Source organism: Mustela nivalis (genome assembly GCF_964662115.1).
Source record: "Mustela nivalis genome assembly, chromosome: 7".
Classification (NCBI taxonomy): domain Eukaryota; kingdom Metazoa; phylum Chordata; class Mammalia; order Carnivora; family Mustelidae; genus Mustela; species Mustela nivalis.
The window spans coordinates 10,460,806-10,479,797 of record NC_139026.1 but is presented as its reverse complement, the minus strand read 5'-3'; the positions used below and the strand labels follow the sequence as shown (position 1 = coordinate 10,479,797).

At 55.2% G+C, this 18,992-nt stretch overlaps 1 protein-coding gene across 1 annotated transcript; it reads right to left on the bottom strand.

The window, feature by feature from the left end:
- Positions 1 to 2,506: 2,506 nt before the first annotated feature.
- Positions 2,507 to 18,845, bottom strand: PVALB (parvalbumin). The gene is made up of 4 exons (XM_082740259.1): positions 18,678 to 18,845; positions 16,811 to 16,943; positions 15,475 to 15,584; positions 2,507 to 2,723 (listed from the first exon to the last, which is right to left on the bottom strand). The coding sequence occupies exons 1-4, from the start codon at positions 18,736 to 18,738 to the stop codon at positions 2,695 to 2,697; spliced, it is 333 nt and encodes a 110-aa protein (XP_082596385.1). The 5' UTR covers positions 18,739 to 18,845; the 3' UTR covers positions 2,507 to 2,694.
- Between the last annotated feature and the right edge of the window lie 147 nt (positions 18,846 to 18,992).

Below are 18,992 nucleotides of genomic sequence, written 5' to 3'. Positions count from 1 at the left end.
AGGAGGGGGGTTCCCGACAGGATAAGACCGAGGCAGGGAGAGTGGCGGGAAGGGCAGAACGGTTCAGGCTGAGGGAGCAGCTTGGTAGGGAGCAGTGGAGGACTGAGGGAGAAGCCAGAGATGGGGAAGCGGTGGGAGGGGGGAGCTGTACTTGGGCAGGGAAGGCTGGGCTTGGATTCGGGGTCCTAGTCTGTGAATGGGGCAGTCACAGGGCAGTTTCAGGCAGAACAATATGATTTGATCTGTTTCAGAAAGTATGGTCATGGATTGGGGAAGGGAGCAGAGGCCAGGACATGGGCTAGGAAGCCACTGCGGTGGGCCAGGGGACAGGGGAGCCGCCGCCAGCAGCTCTGAGAGCTGGCTTATAGCCAGCTGAGTTCCAGGTGGTAAGGGTCCCAGCCCGAGTTATAAACAGTGACAGGGCGTATGGCCTCATTTGGAGAGAGGCCCCAGGTTTGAACTGGAGGCTTTTCACGAATGTGAGACCCCGGGGACAGGGCTTGGTGGAGGGACCCCTGCCCGACCCTGTGACCAGGCTTGGCTTCAGGCAGTGGTGGCAAAGGTGAGGGGCTGGATGAAATCATGAGCTGTGTAATAGGAGGCAAGAGGAGGCTTGGTGACTGCTGGCCGGTGTGGTGTCACTTGTCATCACCACCCCCCACACCGACGCCACTGTACTCCCTACCCCCGCCCCCCAAAATGTGCCCTCCACTCAGAGAAGCCATTTCCGCCTGGTCCTGCCCACATCCCCAAACAAAAAATCCTTTCTGAATGGAGGGCCCTCGAGCCAATGTCCTGTGTCCCCTTAGAGGTCGAACAGACCCACTTTCAGACTTGCTTGGCTGCTGGGCCACGTGCTGCCCTGAGTCCGAATTGTGATGTGCGGGCTGTCACTCGCGTGTGGGGTGAGAAGCACTGAAAGCCACCTCAGGCCAGTGGGCTGCAGTGGGCGGCACTGCTCCTGACCTGCCTGTCCTTCTCGCACGGCCCTGCTCTGGCTTCCGGGGAGTGGCCGCAGCTCACCAGCCTGGCCCTGACTCCTGCATGACACACGGCCCGGCCCGGGACACGGCTCCTCTTCATCTTCCCCCGCCCTCAGCTCCCATGTTGGGCCTACCTGCCCCCTTGGAGCACACCTGGTTGGGCCCCTGGAGGGGTGGCCCTTCGGACCTGGCTGCTTTGGCCCACTTCCTAGCTCTGGTCCCGACTCCCCTCCTAAGCCTGAGTCAGCTGACTCTGCCCGGTAGGTGGTGGCCTGTCCATCCCCGCCCCTCAGCCTGAGCCCAGAGGGGGCCCGTTGCCCTGGCCTTGCCCTCATTGAGGGCCTTCCCTGCTAGCCCTGCCCAAGACGACAGGGCAGGGCCCAGGGGCAGGGTCCAGGGACACAGCTGGGTATGGGCTCTGGAAACCTGACATGAGAGAGGAGAACACACCAGTTCCCTTCCCGAGGCTGTCATGGGAAAAAGCAGAGGCATCCTGCAGGAATGTGGCTGTCCCCACTCCTGATTTCTGCTGGGACACCTCTCTCCAAGTATCAGGCCCTGTGCCTTCCGTGGGCCCGACCCCACCTGTCTTCACAGATGGGCTCCATCTGGGACATGCCAATCAGGGCCCCCAGCCTTTGGGTCACAGTGACTGGTTCAGGGAGGGACGCAGGCTCTGGAGGTGGCTGCCAGGGTTGGGGACTCTGGCTCCACTACTTAGACAGCAATTTGGGGCAAACATAGAGCTTCCCTGGGCCCATGTTTCTTCATCTGTACAAAGGAGACAGTGATAGCCCTCACTTATAGGGTTGTTGTCCAGATGGAATCACGGAAAGGGTTCAGCACAAAGGAAGTGCACAATAAATACTAGCTAGTGGTATTGATGGAACTAAATTTGGGGTCTTCTTGATGGAGAGATTGGAGGAGAGAAGTTCTTCTTTTTACTGGCTTTGAGCTGCTGGAGCAATCTTGCCGTCATGAGGGAGCACCTGTCTGACAATGAATCTAGCACAAAGGAACCCAGTCCTCAGAGACGTGGGGGGAAGGGATCTCACTTGAGTCCCTTGATCCAACCGTTCCTGAAGGCCTACCCCTGGACTATTCAGGCATAACCAAATCTTTGTGTGTGTGTGTGTTTTCTTTTTCCTTTTTCGCTTAAGTTACTCTGGGTTGGGCTTCTGTCATTTGTAACAAAGAGTCTTCAAGGCTGTCCATTCCTCCCTCCCTCCATCCATCCATAAGTTCTGGCTGTATGGGTTTACATACATCACTTTCCTCGCTAAGACTTAATTTCTGCATCTGTAAAGTGGGAGTTTCATCACCTACCTTATGGGTGTTTCAAGAATTAATGGGTAACCCATGCAAGGTACCATTCTCAGGACTCTAGGCGGAGGAGGGCTCAGGAAATTTCCCTCCCATCCTATCTTTTCAGTCTAAATCCTGCACCACCCCTGCATAGGCGTGGGAAGCCAAGGCAAGCTCCACGCCCCACCAGACCTGGGGCCTCCCGAGCAGCAGAATTAGATTGGTTCAGCCTTTATTGTTTCACCAGCATTTTTTCAGAAGAATGATGTCATTTGAGGGCCACAGGGGATGGGAAGAGTAAAAAATAACATAAACACACCGAACAGAAATGCAGAAGGGCAGCAAGAGGGGCTGACATTGGGTGTTTGGGGCAGAGGGCTGGAAGACCAGGGGCAGTCACAGCCTCTTAGCTTTCCGCCACCAGAGAGGAGAATTCTGCAAAAGAAGAGGACAGAGAGGTGAGTCAGAGGAGGGCAGCGTAGGAGGCCTCGCCGCGGCCTGGCCGCTGGGCCCTGCACGGGGCCTCCTGTTGGTTCTCCCACCTGCTGCAGACCCAGCGTAATGGAATCAGTGAGTGTGGGGAGGAATGAATGAATGAATGAATGAATGAACAAACAACGAACGGGAAGTGGTGAGCCTACCGTCTCTTGTGTTTTGCTTTTTAGACATTTTGATTCCGAGGGAGTGAATACACACAGTTATATTCATGTTAGCTGTGCAGTGTAGTGATGTCATCTACCACTTCCGTAGCCCACTCGGTGCCCATCCGGAGAAGTGTTCTCTTAGCGTGCCTGCCACTTCTCTTGCTCATCATTTCCCGCCACCCGCAAATTCCTAATAGTAACTACAGTGAGAACAGAGGCAGGCATCTGACGGTTTACCCCACGCCAGGAGCTATTCTAAGCACTTGATATTCAAGATCTTGTCTGACTCTGACAATGATCTTGCGATACGCACGTGGTCTTCATTCCCATTCTACAGATGAGGAAGCTGAGGCTCAGAGTCCAGCCATCTTTATGGGGCCACACAGTTAGTGAGCAGAACCAGGGCTTAGACCCAGGTCTGTTGGAGCCTCTTGGGACCTGGAGCTCGTCCTTAGCTCCTTGTCTAGTTCTTCCCCAGCTGCCTACCAGGATCACCAGCAGAATCCCAAGAAGACACAGATGGCCAGGCCCTCGCCCTAGGATTTGTGACGTAGGAGGCTCCGGGTCAGGGAGGAGTTCTTTTAGCTGTTCAGAGGGGATTCTGGTGAGCAGCTTGGTTCAAGGACTGCTGTACGTTCTTCCTCCTCAGGGGGCCGAGCTAGACTCTGGAGGAGACCAGAGCAAGTGACATCTCCACGCAGGTCAGACAGGTAGGGGAGTGCAGGTGCTCAGAATGAGCTAGGCCCTGTCTCACACAGCGGCTCACGGAGTCCTGCCCATCCTTCAGGAAACTGGGAGCTAGTCCCATTTTACAGAAGGGGACACTGAGGCCCAGAGAGGAGAAGTGACTTTTCAGAGCCTCTGGGGTCCTAAGGGGCTCAGCTGGGACTCAAGCTCTGGGGTCAGGGTCTCTCTACACTCTTGAAATCTTTTTGAGTGTGTTCTTGCTTATTCATTTGTTATCTGCCTCTCCCACTGGGACATAATCCTGTCTCTCTGGAGAGCGCCCACTCCCCTTCTCTCCTGCTCCATCTCACCACCTGCCTCCAGGCGTGACACTGAGGGACTGTGCGTGTTTGTGAACGGATGGAAGGCCCAGAAACTTCACTCTCACGGGGAGAAGAGGTGCACCTCTACTTAAGGTGTCACCAAAACTTCAGAGGGAAGGTGGCTTCGGGTAGAGTCCTGTGAGAGGGAGCAGGAGCCCACAGGAGAAAGCAGACTGTGGGCAAGGGATCACAGGCAGTGGCTTTTCATGGGGCAGGCTCAGAAGGCAGGAAACAAGGGGACAGGTTTAGGAAGAACCCAGTAGCCATGCTGGGCTGGTGCCCTGCGTGATAGGGCTGGCGCTCCAAACAGGCCTGGGGCCCTCAGTCTGGCTCCACCACTTATGGGCTGTGTGAGCTCAGACAAATCTCCTGGCCTCTCTGAGCCTCACTGTCATCATCTATAAAAGGAAGAAAAGTCAGCGCTGCTTCTTGAATTGGGAGATAGTCAGAAGCAAGGGGCTGGTGCACAGGAGGTCCTTGGCTCCCCCCACCCTCCCCCCGCAGTGAGCTCCTCCTCATGGTGGGTTCCTTGCTGTGACAGTGACAGGGGCTACCACTAGGCAGTGGGGGGCTTCTGAGGCCTTTCTTTGGAGTAAAAGGGGCCCAGGGAATGCTTGCCCTGTTGTTTTTCTCTCCAGGAGACCAGAGAGGACAAGGAGGAGTTCGCCACCCTCTACCACGATGCTCTCGGAGAAGCTGTGTCCCCAGCCTGCCGGAGAGTGTGGGTCCCCAGGCAAGTCCCCACGGCATCTAGAAAGCATTGAAAGTTAGGGATCCAGGCCCTGCCTGGAAATGTGCCTCTCTGGGTGTGGGTCTGGGTGTCTGTCAGGGCAGCGGAGGTGGGGGGCGGTAGCAATTCCTTGGGAGAGACCCGTGAAAACGGAGTATGAAGTGGCCTCAGAAAGGCCACCAGAAAGACGGGGGCTCCTTAAGGGGAGAAATGCCCTCCCCAGATTTTGAATGAAGCACATATGTGCCCCCCACCCCTGATCCCATGCAACCTCATTGTATGCCTCCTGTGCCGCGGTCACGTGCAGTGGTAGCCCTGGGGGACGCTGCGTGTGGGGTATACGGAAGCCACCGTGCTGTCCTTGCGGCTCTTCTGTAAAGCGAATGTCGTTTCCAAATAAAAAAGTGAAAAAACTAACATCAACCAAACCAAACACAGGCTCCCACCGCGGGATTAATGGGTGGGATCCCTGCCAGGCGGAGGGACACGCCCCCGGGCTCCTTCTCTTCCTGGGGTGTGAGCTGGAAAGTGGACACCACCCTCTCCTGTTCCCAGGCTGTCCCTGAGGGCAGGAAAGGCAAGTGACCTGGATGTGGGGACCTAGGTATTGACTTAAGGTGGCAGAGAGAGAAAGTCCTCTAGCTGGTCCTGAACACCCACGGGGCCGCAGGCGGAGTGGTAACAGCGAGGGGCAGGGATGGAGCCCAAACACCGAAAACTCCAAAAATCGCTCCCAGGGGCCAGGGACACAGTGTCCGGTTCCTCAACTGGGAGCTCCTGTGACTCTATAGCCTCTCGGTGAGTCAGGCTGCTCTTCGGAGAGGTCTCTCATCAATATTGTCCATTTTTATAGAATTTAGGAATTCTTATTTATTGAATGCCAAATGGGAAGCGTTTTACACATTATACACACACACACACACACACACACACACACACACACACACCTCTCGTTAAATTCTCATTACTCCTCCATGAGAGGAGAGATGCTTTCGTCTGCATTTTACAGATGGGGAAACTGAGGCCCGAGAGCGAAGTAGCTTGCCCAAGATCACAGAGCAGACGTGAGTCAAGCTTCTGCTTTAAGGCTCTCTTCTTTACCCCGGAGCTTCCCGACCTACTTTGACCTAGGTGTAGAGTGACTCATGAACCAGCTCAAATATCCCCACCCTCCGCGACTCTGTCACCTTACCCCTTCATGATACTTCGCACTCTCTGAAATGAGCTTATTTATGGACTGGCTTCCTTTTGTTGGTCTCCCCTTTACTAGAATGTAAACCCCAGGAGGGCAGGGAACCCCAACTTGTCCACCACTGTCCTAGCAACAGAGTAGAACCTGGTGCTAATAAACAAATCGATGGACGGACAGACAGATGGACAGACGGCTCATGAATGAATCCTCCATGGGGTTCAACAAATTCCGACTAGCCTCATGTAATTCTCACATTGGGCGGTGATTCCCATGTTGCAGATGGAGAAACGGAAGGCTTAGAGACGTGAAGATTCGGGGTCATGCAGAAAACAAGGGACAGAGGAACGCTTTGGTCGGTGGTCCCGGGTGCACCCCCTGCTTGAGTGTGGAGAGGCCGTTCCTGATTGGGCTGGGGTCCCAGGCTGGGTGCAGCAGGAACTCTCAACCTGCCACTGAATCTGGAAAACTGGCCAGGGCCGATGTAGCCTGTCCTTGGGCACAGAGTTCACTCTGCGCTGGGATAAAGGAGATATGAGTCTGTCTGCCTGTGCCAGCTCACGGAGAGATTGTCGGGAGGGAAAGTTGGTCCTTACAGTTTCCCAACCTGCACTGACCTTCCTAAGCCTCCCCTTGGAGATCACGGTCCTGGGGCTGCTCGTCGGCAAAGAGGCATTTCCCCACCTTCACGCTAGATAATGGCATTTGGTGCGGTCAGCGCGAAGGGGACCAAGGAATGCCAACCAAGGGACGTTCCAGGGGCAGAAGATCAGGTCTTTTGGAGCCTGAGTGGGAGGTATCTTGGACCCGTGGGTTTTCAAAAGCCTCTGAAGACAAACACCTCTGCCCACCCTGGGATCTACTCTGAAGTGGGCAGGACGTCACAAAGGCCACGTGCCCTGGCTTTTTGCAGAGAACACTGCATTCTAATTTTATCCTCCCAGAAGCTGGAGCAGGGCATTTTGTAGACAAATTGAGGGCAGCGGTCACCTCTTCTGGACCTTTCATAGGTGCCTCAGGGCAGAGCTCTTAGCAATCAGCCAATTAACAAACAGCCCTCTTCTAGGGAGGGGGAGTCTCCTCTAAAATGTTAGGTTTCTCCTTAAAGAAAAACAAATGAGCAGACATACAAAGTCCTGCAAAGTCTAGGTCACCTGATTGGCGGTAGGATGCTGGGTTGCAGAACAGGGACGGGGTGCAGACCTTGGTTCTGCCTCCTGTTGCTCTCCTCTGTGCAAGGTCAGGTCTAGAAGATGCCTTGCCAGGTCTCCCACAGGGCTTGGAGCAAGGGCTCCCAACTCCCACTTTTGCTTCCATGACCTTGGACTAGAGCTGCTTCACCATACTGTGCCTCCGTTTCCCCGCCTGTAAAGTGGAGCTCTCTGACTCATTCGAAGGAACCTGCACTAAAGCTCTTGCTCCAGGCCTGACACGTAGCCAGCACCCGGCATTTGTTAGCTGTTGTGATGCTTCTACTTGGGGTTCCTGGGTGGCTCAGTCCATTAAGCATCCGCCTTCGGCTTGGGTCATGATCCCAGCCAGAGTCCTGGGATTGAGCCCCACATCAGACTCCCTGCTCGGTGGAGAGTCTGCTTCTCCTTCTCCCTCTGCTGTTTCCCCTGCTTGTACTCTGGCTCTATCTCTCTGTTGAATAAATAAATAAAATCTTAAAAAAAAAAAGCTTTCTACAGCTAAACTTATGTGAAACCAAGCCTAGCAGATGCCTGTGTGCTGCCCGGCACAGAGTGAACAAGGGCCTGGCAACCGGCACCATGACATTTACTATCCTGCACGGGAGCTTTTACCGCCCCTGGCCCGTCCCCCCCCCCCCCCAACCCCCGCCACCATTTCCTGTCCCCACCTGGCACCTGGAGCTGGGTCTGATTCTTGTTCCTTCTCTTCCTGGCTGGATGACCTCCACTCACCACGCCACTCCCGTTTGTGAAGGGGCATGATAATGTCTGCTTGCCCAGCAGTTGGGAAGGCCAAACGAGCAAAGGCAGAAACATGCCTGGTCTGTAAGTTTTAGTTCCCTCTCCCTTGGAGCTCCCCTCCAACCGGCACAGCCTGGAGCTTCAAAGTGGCACAGAAATCCCGGAGGCAAGGACGTGAGCAGCAGAGGTCAGGGGGTGCCTGAAGAGCAGGCAGCTGACCTGCCCCAAGTTTCTGGCACCGTCTAACCCACTGAGTTAGGCCCCCACCTTCTGCTTGCCCATCCATGGAAACTCAGCCTCTGACCCTCAGCTTCCGAGTCTGTAAAATGGGGATAGGGCTCTGGAGAGGACCAGATAAGGTAACCAGGTGAGAAGCACCGGGCTCAGGGGGGCCCAGCACACAGCGGGAGTGCATCTAAATCAAGGCTCCCCATGGAGATGCGAGAGCCCGTGTTCCTCTGTCGGGGCCCAGAGTCCTGCGCCCCTGGGGTGGGGCAGAGAGGGTCGGGGAGATGCGAGGGCTCAGTCCTCCCCTTCCCACAGGAAGCTGAAATTAGCCTAATTAGGTCTGCCCCAGTCCCAGCACCGAGGGGATTGGACAAATTTAGAAGCCCTTGACAGGTGAGACCAGCACATGCTGACGGCCCCAAGTGAACCTGAGACAGACATTGAGTCAGTGCTTGGAACCGTCTTCCCTCCCCTCTGTCGTGATGACCAGGACGGAGGCACCGGCCCCCGGTTTATCACCTCGCCTCTAAATAGCTCCTGGGCCGGGCTCCTTATAAATTGGTACTGCAAACAGGGATCACTTTCCTACCCGGGGGAACGGGAGGCAAGGTCATCTGGGGTCAAGCCAGACGGCCACGCGGAGCGGCGTAAACAGTCCTGGGGGCTCCCTCTGTGCCAGGCCCTGCCCTCGGTGTCATCCTGTTCCATCTGTGCTGCCTCTCTTGTCCCCAATTTACCAACTGGGAAACTGAGGCCGCGAGTCACTCAGCCAGGAAATTCTAACTCAGGAGGGCTCACCTAGGGTGCGTCCCTCTCTCTCTCTCTCTCTCCCCGAGGTGGGGTTCTGACTCCCGCCCTGACCCACGGAAGCAGGAGAGGGATCAGTGGAGAGGGGGTGTCTCTCTCCTCCCTCCCCATGGCTCCTCCTCCCAGGAAGGCAGGTCTCTAAGAGCGCTGCTTCCTCTCTCTCCGCTCGGTCCTATCTAGCTGCACACAGGCCGGACTGAGGGAGCGTCCGTCCACTCGCGAATTCAAGCCAGCATCTCGCTAAGCCCGGGAACCATTTATAACCTGAATGTCTCCACGAAGCTGGTGGAGGGAGTGGCAGAGTCAGGAGACCCGGGTTCCGTTCCGCCAAGGATTTCTGTGTGACCCGGGCACAGCTCCCACCGGGCCTCAGTTGCCACAGCTCTCAGTGGGGGAATCACAGACTCTGTCCCCACCCCGACCTCGTGGGGCCGGTGTGAAGACGCAGGGAGATGGGACAAAATGCTGTACACCTTAGGGCTCTGCCACCAGGACCGCGCTGGCTCTGATAGGCTCCTCCCGCCTTCCCCAGAAACCAAATCCCACCGGGGCTGGAGGGCTGGATGACCTCGCCTGCGGTCCCTGTCACTGTCTTCTATCTTAGACCCCATTTCCTGTCCTTCGAGGACTGGTGTTCCACAGGGGTTTTGAGGCGGCTTCCGAGAGAAAGCGCGCATGTGAAATAGGAGGAAAGGAATAATTTCCAGAACACTCACTTCATGCAAGAAACAGCCCTGTGAGGTGGGCATTTTTGCTCCCACTTTGGAATGAGGAGGTGGTTGCCTAGGGAGAGAAAAGGGCTTGGCTGTCTACACCACCGCATTCTGTGGGTTGGATTTTCAGCCTGACTTCAGGTGTTTTGGCCCAAGGGCTTACTCCCTCACTCCTTGCCCGCTGGACACATTAAGTGGGCTGCTTAAGGATAAAAGAGAACAGATTTTGCCAGAAGGAAGCAGAAAAAGCAAATGACCTGAGGCATGTGAGTGGAGGAGGTCGCGGCGGTCCAGCCATAATGATGATGAAAGTTTTCAGCATCAGAAGCAAAAAGTAAACCACAGGCTCTTGGGCTGGAATAGGCTGGAAGGCTTGGAAACAGGACCCATCACCAGAATCAGGTTTCGGGGAATGAGTAACAAGGATCCTGTGTGTGTGTATGTGTGTGTCTGTGTGTGTGTGAGAGAGAGAGAGCGTGTGTGTGTGTGTGTGTGTGAAAGTGTAAGAGAATATGTGTATGAGAGAGTGTGAGAATCTAGGAATGTGTGAGTGTGTGTATGAGAGTATGTGAGTGTGTGAGTGTGTATGAGAGAGTGTGTGTCTGTGAGAGAATGCATGAAGGAATGTGTGTGAGAGTATGTTTGTGAAAGAGTGTATAGGAGTGTGTGTGTATGAGAGAGTATGTGTGTGAGAGTGTGTGTGAGAGTGCATGAGGGAGTGTGTGAGAGTGTGTGTGTGTGAGTGCATGAGGGAGTGTGTGAGAGTGTGTGTGTGAGAGTGTGTAGGGGAGAGTATGTGATGTGTGTGCATGAGAGAGTATGTGTATAAGAGTGTGTGAGAGTGCATGAGGGAGTGTGTGACAGTGTGTGAGAGAGAGAGTATGTGTGTGAGTGTGTGAGTATCTCAGAGAGTGCATGAGGGAGTGTGTGTGTGTATGAGAGAGTCTGTGTGAGAGTGCATGAGTGTGTATATGAGAGAAAGCGTGAGAAAGAAAGAGAGTGTGTCTGTGTGTATGTGGGGTGTGCAGATCTTGTCCATGTGTATGTGTGTGTGTGTGTGTGTGTGAACACGGTGTGCAGCTCTTGTCCGTGTGTCCGGGGTGTCCAGATCCCATCCGCAGCACTGCGGGGAGCAGTGGGCCACCCGGAGTCAGAGTGTTGGGTCTGGAGAGCCCGGATGCTGATTGGCCGTGTGACTGGCTGACTGGCAAGTTGCCCCACTTCCGAGTCTCGGGTTGCGGGTCGGTGGAGTGAGGGTGTATCTCGCGGCAGCTGGGAGCTGTCGTGCAGCTGCACCAGCTCCATGAGCTAAGGCTGGGGCGCAGTGCCTGGCGCACAGGACATGCTGCACGGGCGGCAGCCGCTGGTCCTGCCAGCCTGCATGTTCCACACGGGCAGGCACTGCGAATGGAGAGCCCGGGCGGGGGACACATCTGTATAAGAGGCGGGGGACCAGGGGTCCTGGCTGGACCTCTGAGCCTCCTTGGCTCTGCGACTGAGTGGGCCTGCACACTGAACCCCTCAGTGCCTTGGCGTCCTCATTGTAGAAGGGGAAGTGTGATGGCACCCATCTTCTAGGATTATTATTCTAGGACCAGAGTATGGTCCCCGGGGCCCACCCAGAATTTGGTGGAAGCGTGAACACTTGGGTCCCACTCCAGACGTAAGGAATCAGAAACTCGGGTTCCGGCACAGCCCTGTGTGTTGTGAAAAGCTTCCAGGGACTCTGACGTTGGCTCCAGTGTGAGACCCACCAAAGTGAAGGGCAAACACTTGAAAAGGAGCCCTTGCCTTAGCCGGCTCGCCTGTTATTTGTGCCTGGGTTTTGCGATTGTGGCTGGGTTTGGGGGCAACCTCTACCTCTGTCCAGCTTCTTTCTCCTTTCCTGCCTTAAAACTCTCCATTACCAGCTCTGCACCAGCCTCTCAAGGGTGGACTTCGAGAATCAATCAACCACATCTATAAAAGTCTGAGCTTCCTAGAAGTAGTTGCCCCAGAGACAGGAATGCAAAGGGTTATTATTAGAGCTCTGTCTCTCTATCCCCTCCCTTCAGTCTGCGGTTCTCAAGGACCTGGTAAGCATCACTCACCTTGAGAGGGCAAACGGTGGCAGATGAAGGTGGTCCTGCTTCTAGAATCCCCCAGCATCTGCTGCATGCAAGCCCCCAGCCCACACAGGTCTCCAGCCTTTGCCTGTAGACCTCTCCCTACACACCACTCTTCCTCATCACTGCAGCCCCAGAGCTGGCCATGTATTCATTCATTCTTCATTTATTCATTCGTTCATTCGTTCGTTCATTCAGTAAACTTTCCTTGTGCCCCTTCTGTGTGCCGGGCCCTATTCTAGGTGGTGGGGTCAGAAGGGAACAAGACAAAATTCCTGCTTTTGTGGACCTGTTATCGCAGTGGGGGAGAGAGAAGCAGGCAATAAGTCAGTACATAAAACCATCTTAGGGTAGGTGCTTGCTGAACTCCATGAATGACCAGAGCACGCACAGGGCACGTGCTTCGATCCAGTACACGTGAGCTCTGATCCTGACCTTGCCTCTTCTGAGACATGAGGTTTAGGCAAAGCCCTAGACTCTCCGAGCCTCGGTGTCCTCATCTATAAAAGGAGGATAGTAATAGTATCCATTTCAGAGACAGCTGGGAAGATTCGGGGGGGTAGAAGGCTGAGCACGGTGCCTGACACACAGTAAGTGCTCCGTGAGTTAGATGTTCCTGCTCTCATTATGCAAGTTGGCCCCGGGCTCAGCTGGTCCTCTGCCTAGAGGTTTATTTGCTGGGGCATCTGTTGGAATCCCAGACCTGGCAGGGACCCCAGTGACTGGCTCCTGATTGTAAGATCAGGCACACCCCATCTGAAGGCCAGATGGGGTTCCGTGACTTGCCTCGGGTCCCACCAGGAGTTGAAAGCATCCTCCTGGTGCTGGGCAGGGCTCAGAACACTTTGCCTTTACAGGAAACAGGCAGGAAAGCATCGTGGCTGAAACAGAACTTCCCAGCGGACTGCAAAGTCCTCTGCCTCCCATCTCACTGCCTACCAGGCATCGTCACCCCATCCTTCCCGGCACCCTCCAGGAAAAGTACCATGTTTGGGGTGGAGGTGAGGAGGGGAGGTATCTGAATCTTCCATTCTCAAAAGTGTACCACGTGGGGCCCTGCTGACTCTGGGGATCCACGCCGCCCCCCCTCTGCCCGTTTCTTCTCCTGCCCCATCCTGTTTCATCTGCCCTGACCCCCAGACCTGCCCATCAGGTCATCCTGAGCTGGAAAGTGATAGCAGACACCCCTGGGTTTGCATCCAGTGTGCCTGGGGCACTGACGCTGCTCCTTCTGCATCAGCCCCTCTAACCTCCATCCTAGGCGACGCTCAGGCAGGGTTCGGCACACGTCACCACACTGCTAACAAGTCTCTCTCTTTTTCCACCTCCAGCCAAACAACCTCCTTGCCCGTTTCTAGACATCCCTAAACCTCCCAGCCTTGTGCCTTTGCTGAAACCAACACCTTGCCCCGAGCTCTCCCAGGAACACCCCCGGCCCCCCTCCTCCGGCCAGCAGCTTCCTGTCCTCAGCCTCCCATATGCCTCCACACCGCCGTCTTGCCCTCTCCAGAAGGCTCATCTGCACCCCCTAGATGTTGGCGTTCCTTTGTGCACATATACATGGAACTGTAAGCACCTTGCCGCTAGGATAGAAATAGCATCGTAGCCGCTGCTGGCCGAGAACTTGCAATGTGCCGGACGCTGGCTGCGCTTAACATGCTTCGGGTCATGGAACCTCACAGATGCCCGAGAGCCATCTGTCGTCATGCCCAGCTCATCGATGAGCAACTGGGGCTCTGGGCTGCTGGGCCTCTGCTCTGGGGCACCCAGCCAGGAAACAGGGCCTCTGGGAATAGGGTTGAATTCATCTTTCCCTCCCTGACAGCCTGGCACTGGCTTGCTACTCAGGAAACGTCTGTTGGATCTGTTGGAAGAGTTGACTTAGCTCTTTAAGACTGGAGGTGGGCAGGGGGGCGGGGGAGGGAAGCAGCCTAGGGTATGGCCTGGTTTTTCTTTATCATGTAGGTTGGTAGCAGCAGCCATCCATGAAGACCCCGCCTACCGCTTCCTGCCCAGCTCCGACCTACTAGCTGCCAATAAAAAGGGGAAGCAGGTCTGGAGGTTTGGGTTGGGGTCCCGGTGAGAACTCCATTCCCAGGTGGAGCTGTCTCAGGAAGGGGCATGGGGAGGTGTGCCACTCACCACTCACTGGACCCGCCAAGACCAGCCACCCATTTCTCTCCAGCACTTTCTGCTCCGACTCCTTTAAAATCACCTCCCTCCTTCGCAGCCGCAGGAGAGACAGCTGGCACTAGAATGCCAGGGGACTGGTTCTCCCGTCCTTGCCCAAGTTTCTCCATTTTGGTCTCGGGCATAATACTTTAATCACGTACACCCACATTCAGAATCCTTTCAACTTTTCCAGAGCAATTTTGTGTCGACAGCCACTTAATTTTCACGATGAGCCCAACCAAATCTTGGGATTAAACCGTGCACCTCACTTGCAGGGCACTAGAACTGGGTGTAGAGAGGGGCCGGGGCCAAGGTCATAGCTGGGGAAGTGCAGAGAGGAAGCAGAGCCTGGAGGGCTGGTCTTTACACTCGGGCAACAGATGTTTATTAAGTGCCTGCTTTGGGGGAGATGTGGGCTCTATACTGAATATAAAAGGATGAAGACAACCTAGTCCCTATTTTTAAAAATTTTGGTAACAAACACATATATAGCACTGATTCCTGCCAGACACTATTCTAAACCCTTTACACATTAACACATCTAATGTTCACATGTCCCATGGGAGAAGGACTATCATTGTCCTCAGTTCAGAGATGAGACAGCTGAAGCCCAGAATAGTTACTGGAGTTGCCCAAAGTCACACAGCCAGAAAGTGGTAGGGATTTGAGCCCATGAGGCCAAGCGCCCATACACAGTTTTCTCTTAGGTTGACAGGAAGGATGATTACAAGATGAGACACAACTTGCTGGAAAGGGTTATTCCAAATCCCGGATCACTCACTTCTGTCCTAGCTCTTTGAACAGGCTAAGCACCCCTGCCTCAGTTTCCCCACCTGTAAAATCGAGATCATTCTCAAGGCTGTTGGGATGCTAAGAAAGATAACGCTGCTGGGGTGTGTTCTGTGAATTCTGAGAATATTCGTTCTGAACGGAGAAGGATGCGGGATGGTGGACCGCCAGGCCCTCCTCTGTTCTGAAAGCAAAGCCCCCAAAGCAAGGCAGGGTTCAATACTCCTTTCCCTGATTCCCAGGTGGCTGTTTTTCCTGGCTTTCCTACAAGGCGGGAAGGGTATATTTGGGTGAAGCCCAAACAGGTTTTTGAAACCTGAAGTTACAGGATACCAGGACAAGATGCTGAGGATGATAGAAGGTAAGGAATTTCCATCGCTGGAATTTGAGAAAGATAGGGTCCTTGGGGATCAGTTGGCCTCATCTCCTCAGGTTACGGTTGGGAGACTGAGGCCCAGAGAAGGACAGGGACGGCCCAAGGTCACACAGCCAGTTGGGCAGAGCCGGTACCAGAATCCAGGTAAAAGTGCAGGCAAAGTTCAGGGAAAATCCCAAATTCTCCTTGATTCCTTACATAGTAGGGAGGGGAAAAGAATCTGTTCCTTTCGGGTTGTTCAAATTCAGAAAAAAAAAAAAAAATGTACCAGGTATTTTGCGTGTGTACCGGGCCAGAGCTCTCGGCCTAATGCATTACTTTTTCCTTCTAATCCTGGGGAGTGGGAGACCCCTCCTGTCCCTCTCATGTGACAGAGATAGCTCCAAACTCTTAGCACCCGCACATCCTGAGATCCACGATGTGCTCTGGCCCCAGGTCACGGCTACTTACCATCCACCCCAATCTTGCCGTCTCCATCTTTGTCTCCAGCGGCCATCAGTGTCTTGGTTTCTTTCGCAGACAGGTCTCTGGCATCTGGGGAGAAGCCCTTCAGGATGAATCTGGGGAGAAAAGCCGGGGAGGGAGTCATGTGGAGGTCACCTTGCAGGAACAGTGTCCGGATGGTGGGCGGGCACCTGCGCAGCGGCAGCGGGCAACTGGGAGAGGCAGCCGGCAGCAGGCGTGCAGCAGCTGTGCTGCGCCAGGCTGCCTGGGCTGTGGCTGTGCTTTAACGGGTGGGCGTGCAGGGAAGGACAGGCCGTCCTCGGCGAAAGGCCGACCTCACTCCAGGCAGGGCACCTGCATTTGCTTTTTTTTTTCAGCCAACCCCACGAATGCAAAAGTATCTTCTCTGTGCCGGGGCCATGCTGGAAATGGGGGGCCACAGAGAAGGAAGCCAACCCAAAAAAATAAGGAGGAGGTGGAGTGCTCAGAGAGAGACCACACAGGGTGATGGATACACTGATGGGGATAGAGAAGGGTGCTCAGAGGATGCATCCATCCCACCTGGGATGAGGGGGAAAACCAGGGAGGCTTCCTGGAGAAGGTGACACCTGGAGGACAAGTAGAAGTCAGTGTGTATATGTGTGTGTGTGAGTAGGTAGAAGGAGAAGGTTCTAGACAAAGGGTATCCTTGCAAAATGATTTGGGGGTGAGATTGATGGGTAGGGAGGTTCCTACGGAAAGATCTCTCTCCACACCCTCCCCCTTCTCTTTAGGACGAAATTCAAGGCCATCTTGGCCAGAGAGTGATGTAAGGCACAGCTGGGTGGGGAGACATGAGCCAGGTGCACTTTCCTAGTCATAATCTTCCCCTCCTCCGCTTTGTTCTCAGGACTTCTGAATCTCAGAGTTGGTTCTGCATCCCCCACTTGTCCAGACACTGCTTTAGCTGCGCTGGTACAGAAGTGGGGGTGGGGGGGTGCAGTCTGCAGGATGGTGGAGGGTGCCTTTGAGGCAAATGAAAAATCAATGAAATAAATACTCCAGCTAGCGCTCCCTGTCTTGCACATGGCATTAGGCATCCAGAAAACCTGCCTCTTCCTGTGTGTTTAATTATTAAGTAGCCTCATTCCATTAGCAATATTAAGTGGCTATAATTTAACCTAGTTAGTTGCACTTTCTGCTGCCGATTTCATTCTTCCGGAAACAACAGTGGTGAAGCACAGATATTTTCTGCCAAATGTGTAGAGAGAAGGGGCAGATCTGATGGGCCCTCAGGAGCCAGAATCCCAACCCCCACACCCTCTCAGGGTCCCTGCCCAAGTCTCTGCAGGCCTCAGTTTACCCCAGCTCATCCTCCTCAATGAAGCCGCTCTTGTCTTTATCCAGGATGTGGAACACCTTCTTTACATCATCCGGGCTCTTCTTCTTCAGGCCGACCATTTGGAAGAACTTTTTGTGGTCGAAGGAGTCGACAGCTGTGGGGGCAGGGTGGAGAGGGTCCGGTTAAACTGAGGACAAAGGCGGGGTGGTAGGGAAGGGCAGGAGGACAGGGGGTAGAGCAGTAGTTGTTGATTTGAGCAAACTGGGCCAGTGCTAGGGGATGGAGGCATGCTCCTGTCTGGGAGGGCTGAAGGAGCCCAGACCAGCGCGGATGGACGGATGTGCTTGGCCCAAGGTCACGCAGCTAGAGGTACAAAGGTAGACCACTCTGCTGTGCCCTTCACTGGGAGCAGGATAGCCTTTGGAGGCAGAGCAGCTTCCTGGCTTCCATGAAGGCTTTTGGGTGTTGGCTGAATGGGGATGGGCTGGGGATTTGGACGTAGTGTGAACATGGTGTGTGTATGTCGGGGGCAGGGGTGATCTTTTTTCTCGGCCACAGATTGTATTGCCAGAAAATCGACCAACACAGGGAAGACAAGTTTCTCTCAAGGTCATACAGAGGGAAGAGGAGGGGGAGGACCCAGAGACCCTGGCTTTGCCACAGATATCAATTCTGGTGGGAGCTGGGGGCATGTGGGAAGGCTCCCCAGGAACTCCCAGTTAAGTTTCTTTTCAGAGGGAACAAGGTTGGTCAAGGAGTCTTGGGTAGGTTATCCCAGCTCCCCTGGAAGGGTAGTCTTCCAGAACTTCTGCATACCCTGAGGAGGGGGATGCCAAGCAAAAAGGAACTGGGACGCCTCCTCTCCAATTTTCTGTGTGCTAAGCTCCCTTTCAGGAACACCGGGAAAGGGTACAATCAGAGTAGTTTCGGTGTGGCAGGGAGGGAGGGGTCCTGTTGAGAGTCGTGTTTTCCCCTCAGCCTTGAGCTGAGGGAAGGACAGGTCCCCTGTCCACCTCTGCCACTAAGGAGGGGGACCAAGACCTGGAGGTGACCTTAGTTCTAATCCCCCTTCTGTTCTAGGTGACCTTGGGCAAGTTTCTGGTCTCCTCCCAGCCTCAGTTTCCCCAGCTAGGAGAGCAGAGGGAAGAAGCAGGTAGGCAGCTAAGTACTCAAGTCCAAGGCAGCTCAGAGAGGTTAGACTGCTCCCCCCCCCCCAACCTGGGCAACCTATGGAGGCTGGAAGTTGCAAGCGCTGAGGATGCCCCCCGCAGGGTTGGGCGGACACAATGCCAGCTGCGGGAAGGTCACCCCATTCCATCGATCGCTTGCCTCGATCGCTTGCGGGTCCTGGGTGCTGGTGGTGGGGGGGGGGCGGGTGTGTATGGGGGGGAATGCCCTGGGCCCCAGAGAGGGGCTTGGACTGCAAAGGAGCCAACCACCGCCAGCCAAGTAGAGTCCAGTTCTGAACGAGGGTCTCTGCCGAAAGGGGCTGCTTGGAGAGAAGACGTGCGCACCCGCGCCCCTCCAAGTGTCTTAAAGGGGAAGTATCAAGCGCCCACAAGGACCTGGAAGGTCCGCTTTGGACCCCGGTGTTTGCCCTTTGTCCGGACCCCGAGTCCTCCCAGCAAGGCACCCCTGTCTTTGGCACCAGCAAGTTTCCATTGTCCGGCAGAGTACCACCCGGCCTCCCCACCGTCTCCCTGCGCCAAGTCCCGCCCGAGAGGAGTTGGGAAATGCCGAGGAACCCCCTGCTCCGTCCAGCCAGCTCCCCGCAGGATGCTTGGGCAGAGGAGCGCTCCGGAGGATATTTTAGCCCCGCGACCTGGGGAGTGCAGGGCCAGGGTGGTGGATCAGGGGAGAGGGCTGGGGAGGGGAGCGCGCTGCTCACCGGTAAAGGCCCCCACTGCCTTCTTGATGTCCTCAGCGCTGAGCAAGTCTGTCATCGACATCCTGCAACTGTTTGAGCGCGCAGAGCAAGTGCGAAAAGATTAAAAAGTGCTTTTCTCATCATTTCTGCTCATATGACCAGCGCTGCAGTGCTGCGCGCCGGGCGCACGCCCGCCGGCCTGGCGCAGAGCCAGGGGGCGCGGGGCTGGGCGCGCAGCCAGAGCGGCTCAGTCTCGCAGCGCTGCCGGGGACCGGCGGACGCGCGGACCCGTTGCAGCTCCCGCCCCGCCCCGCCGGGGGTCCTCGGGATCCCCGG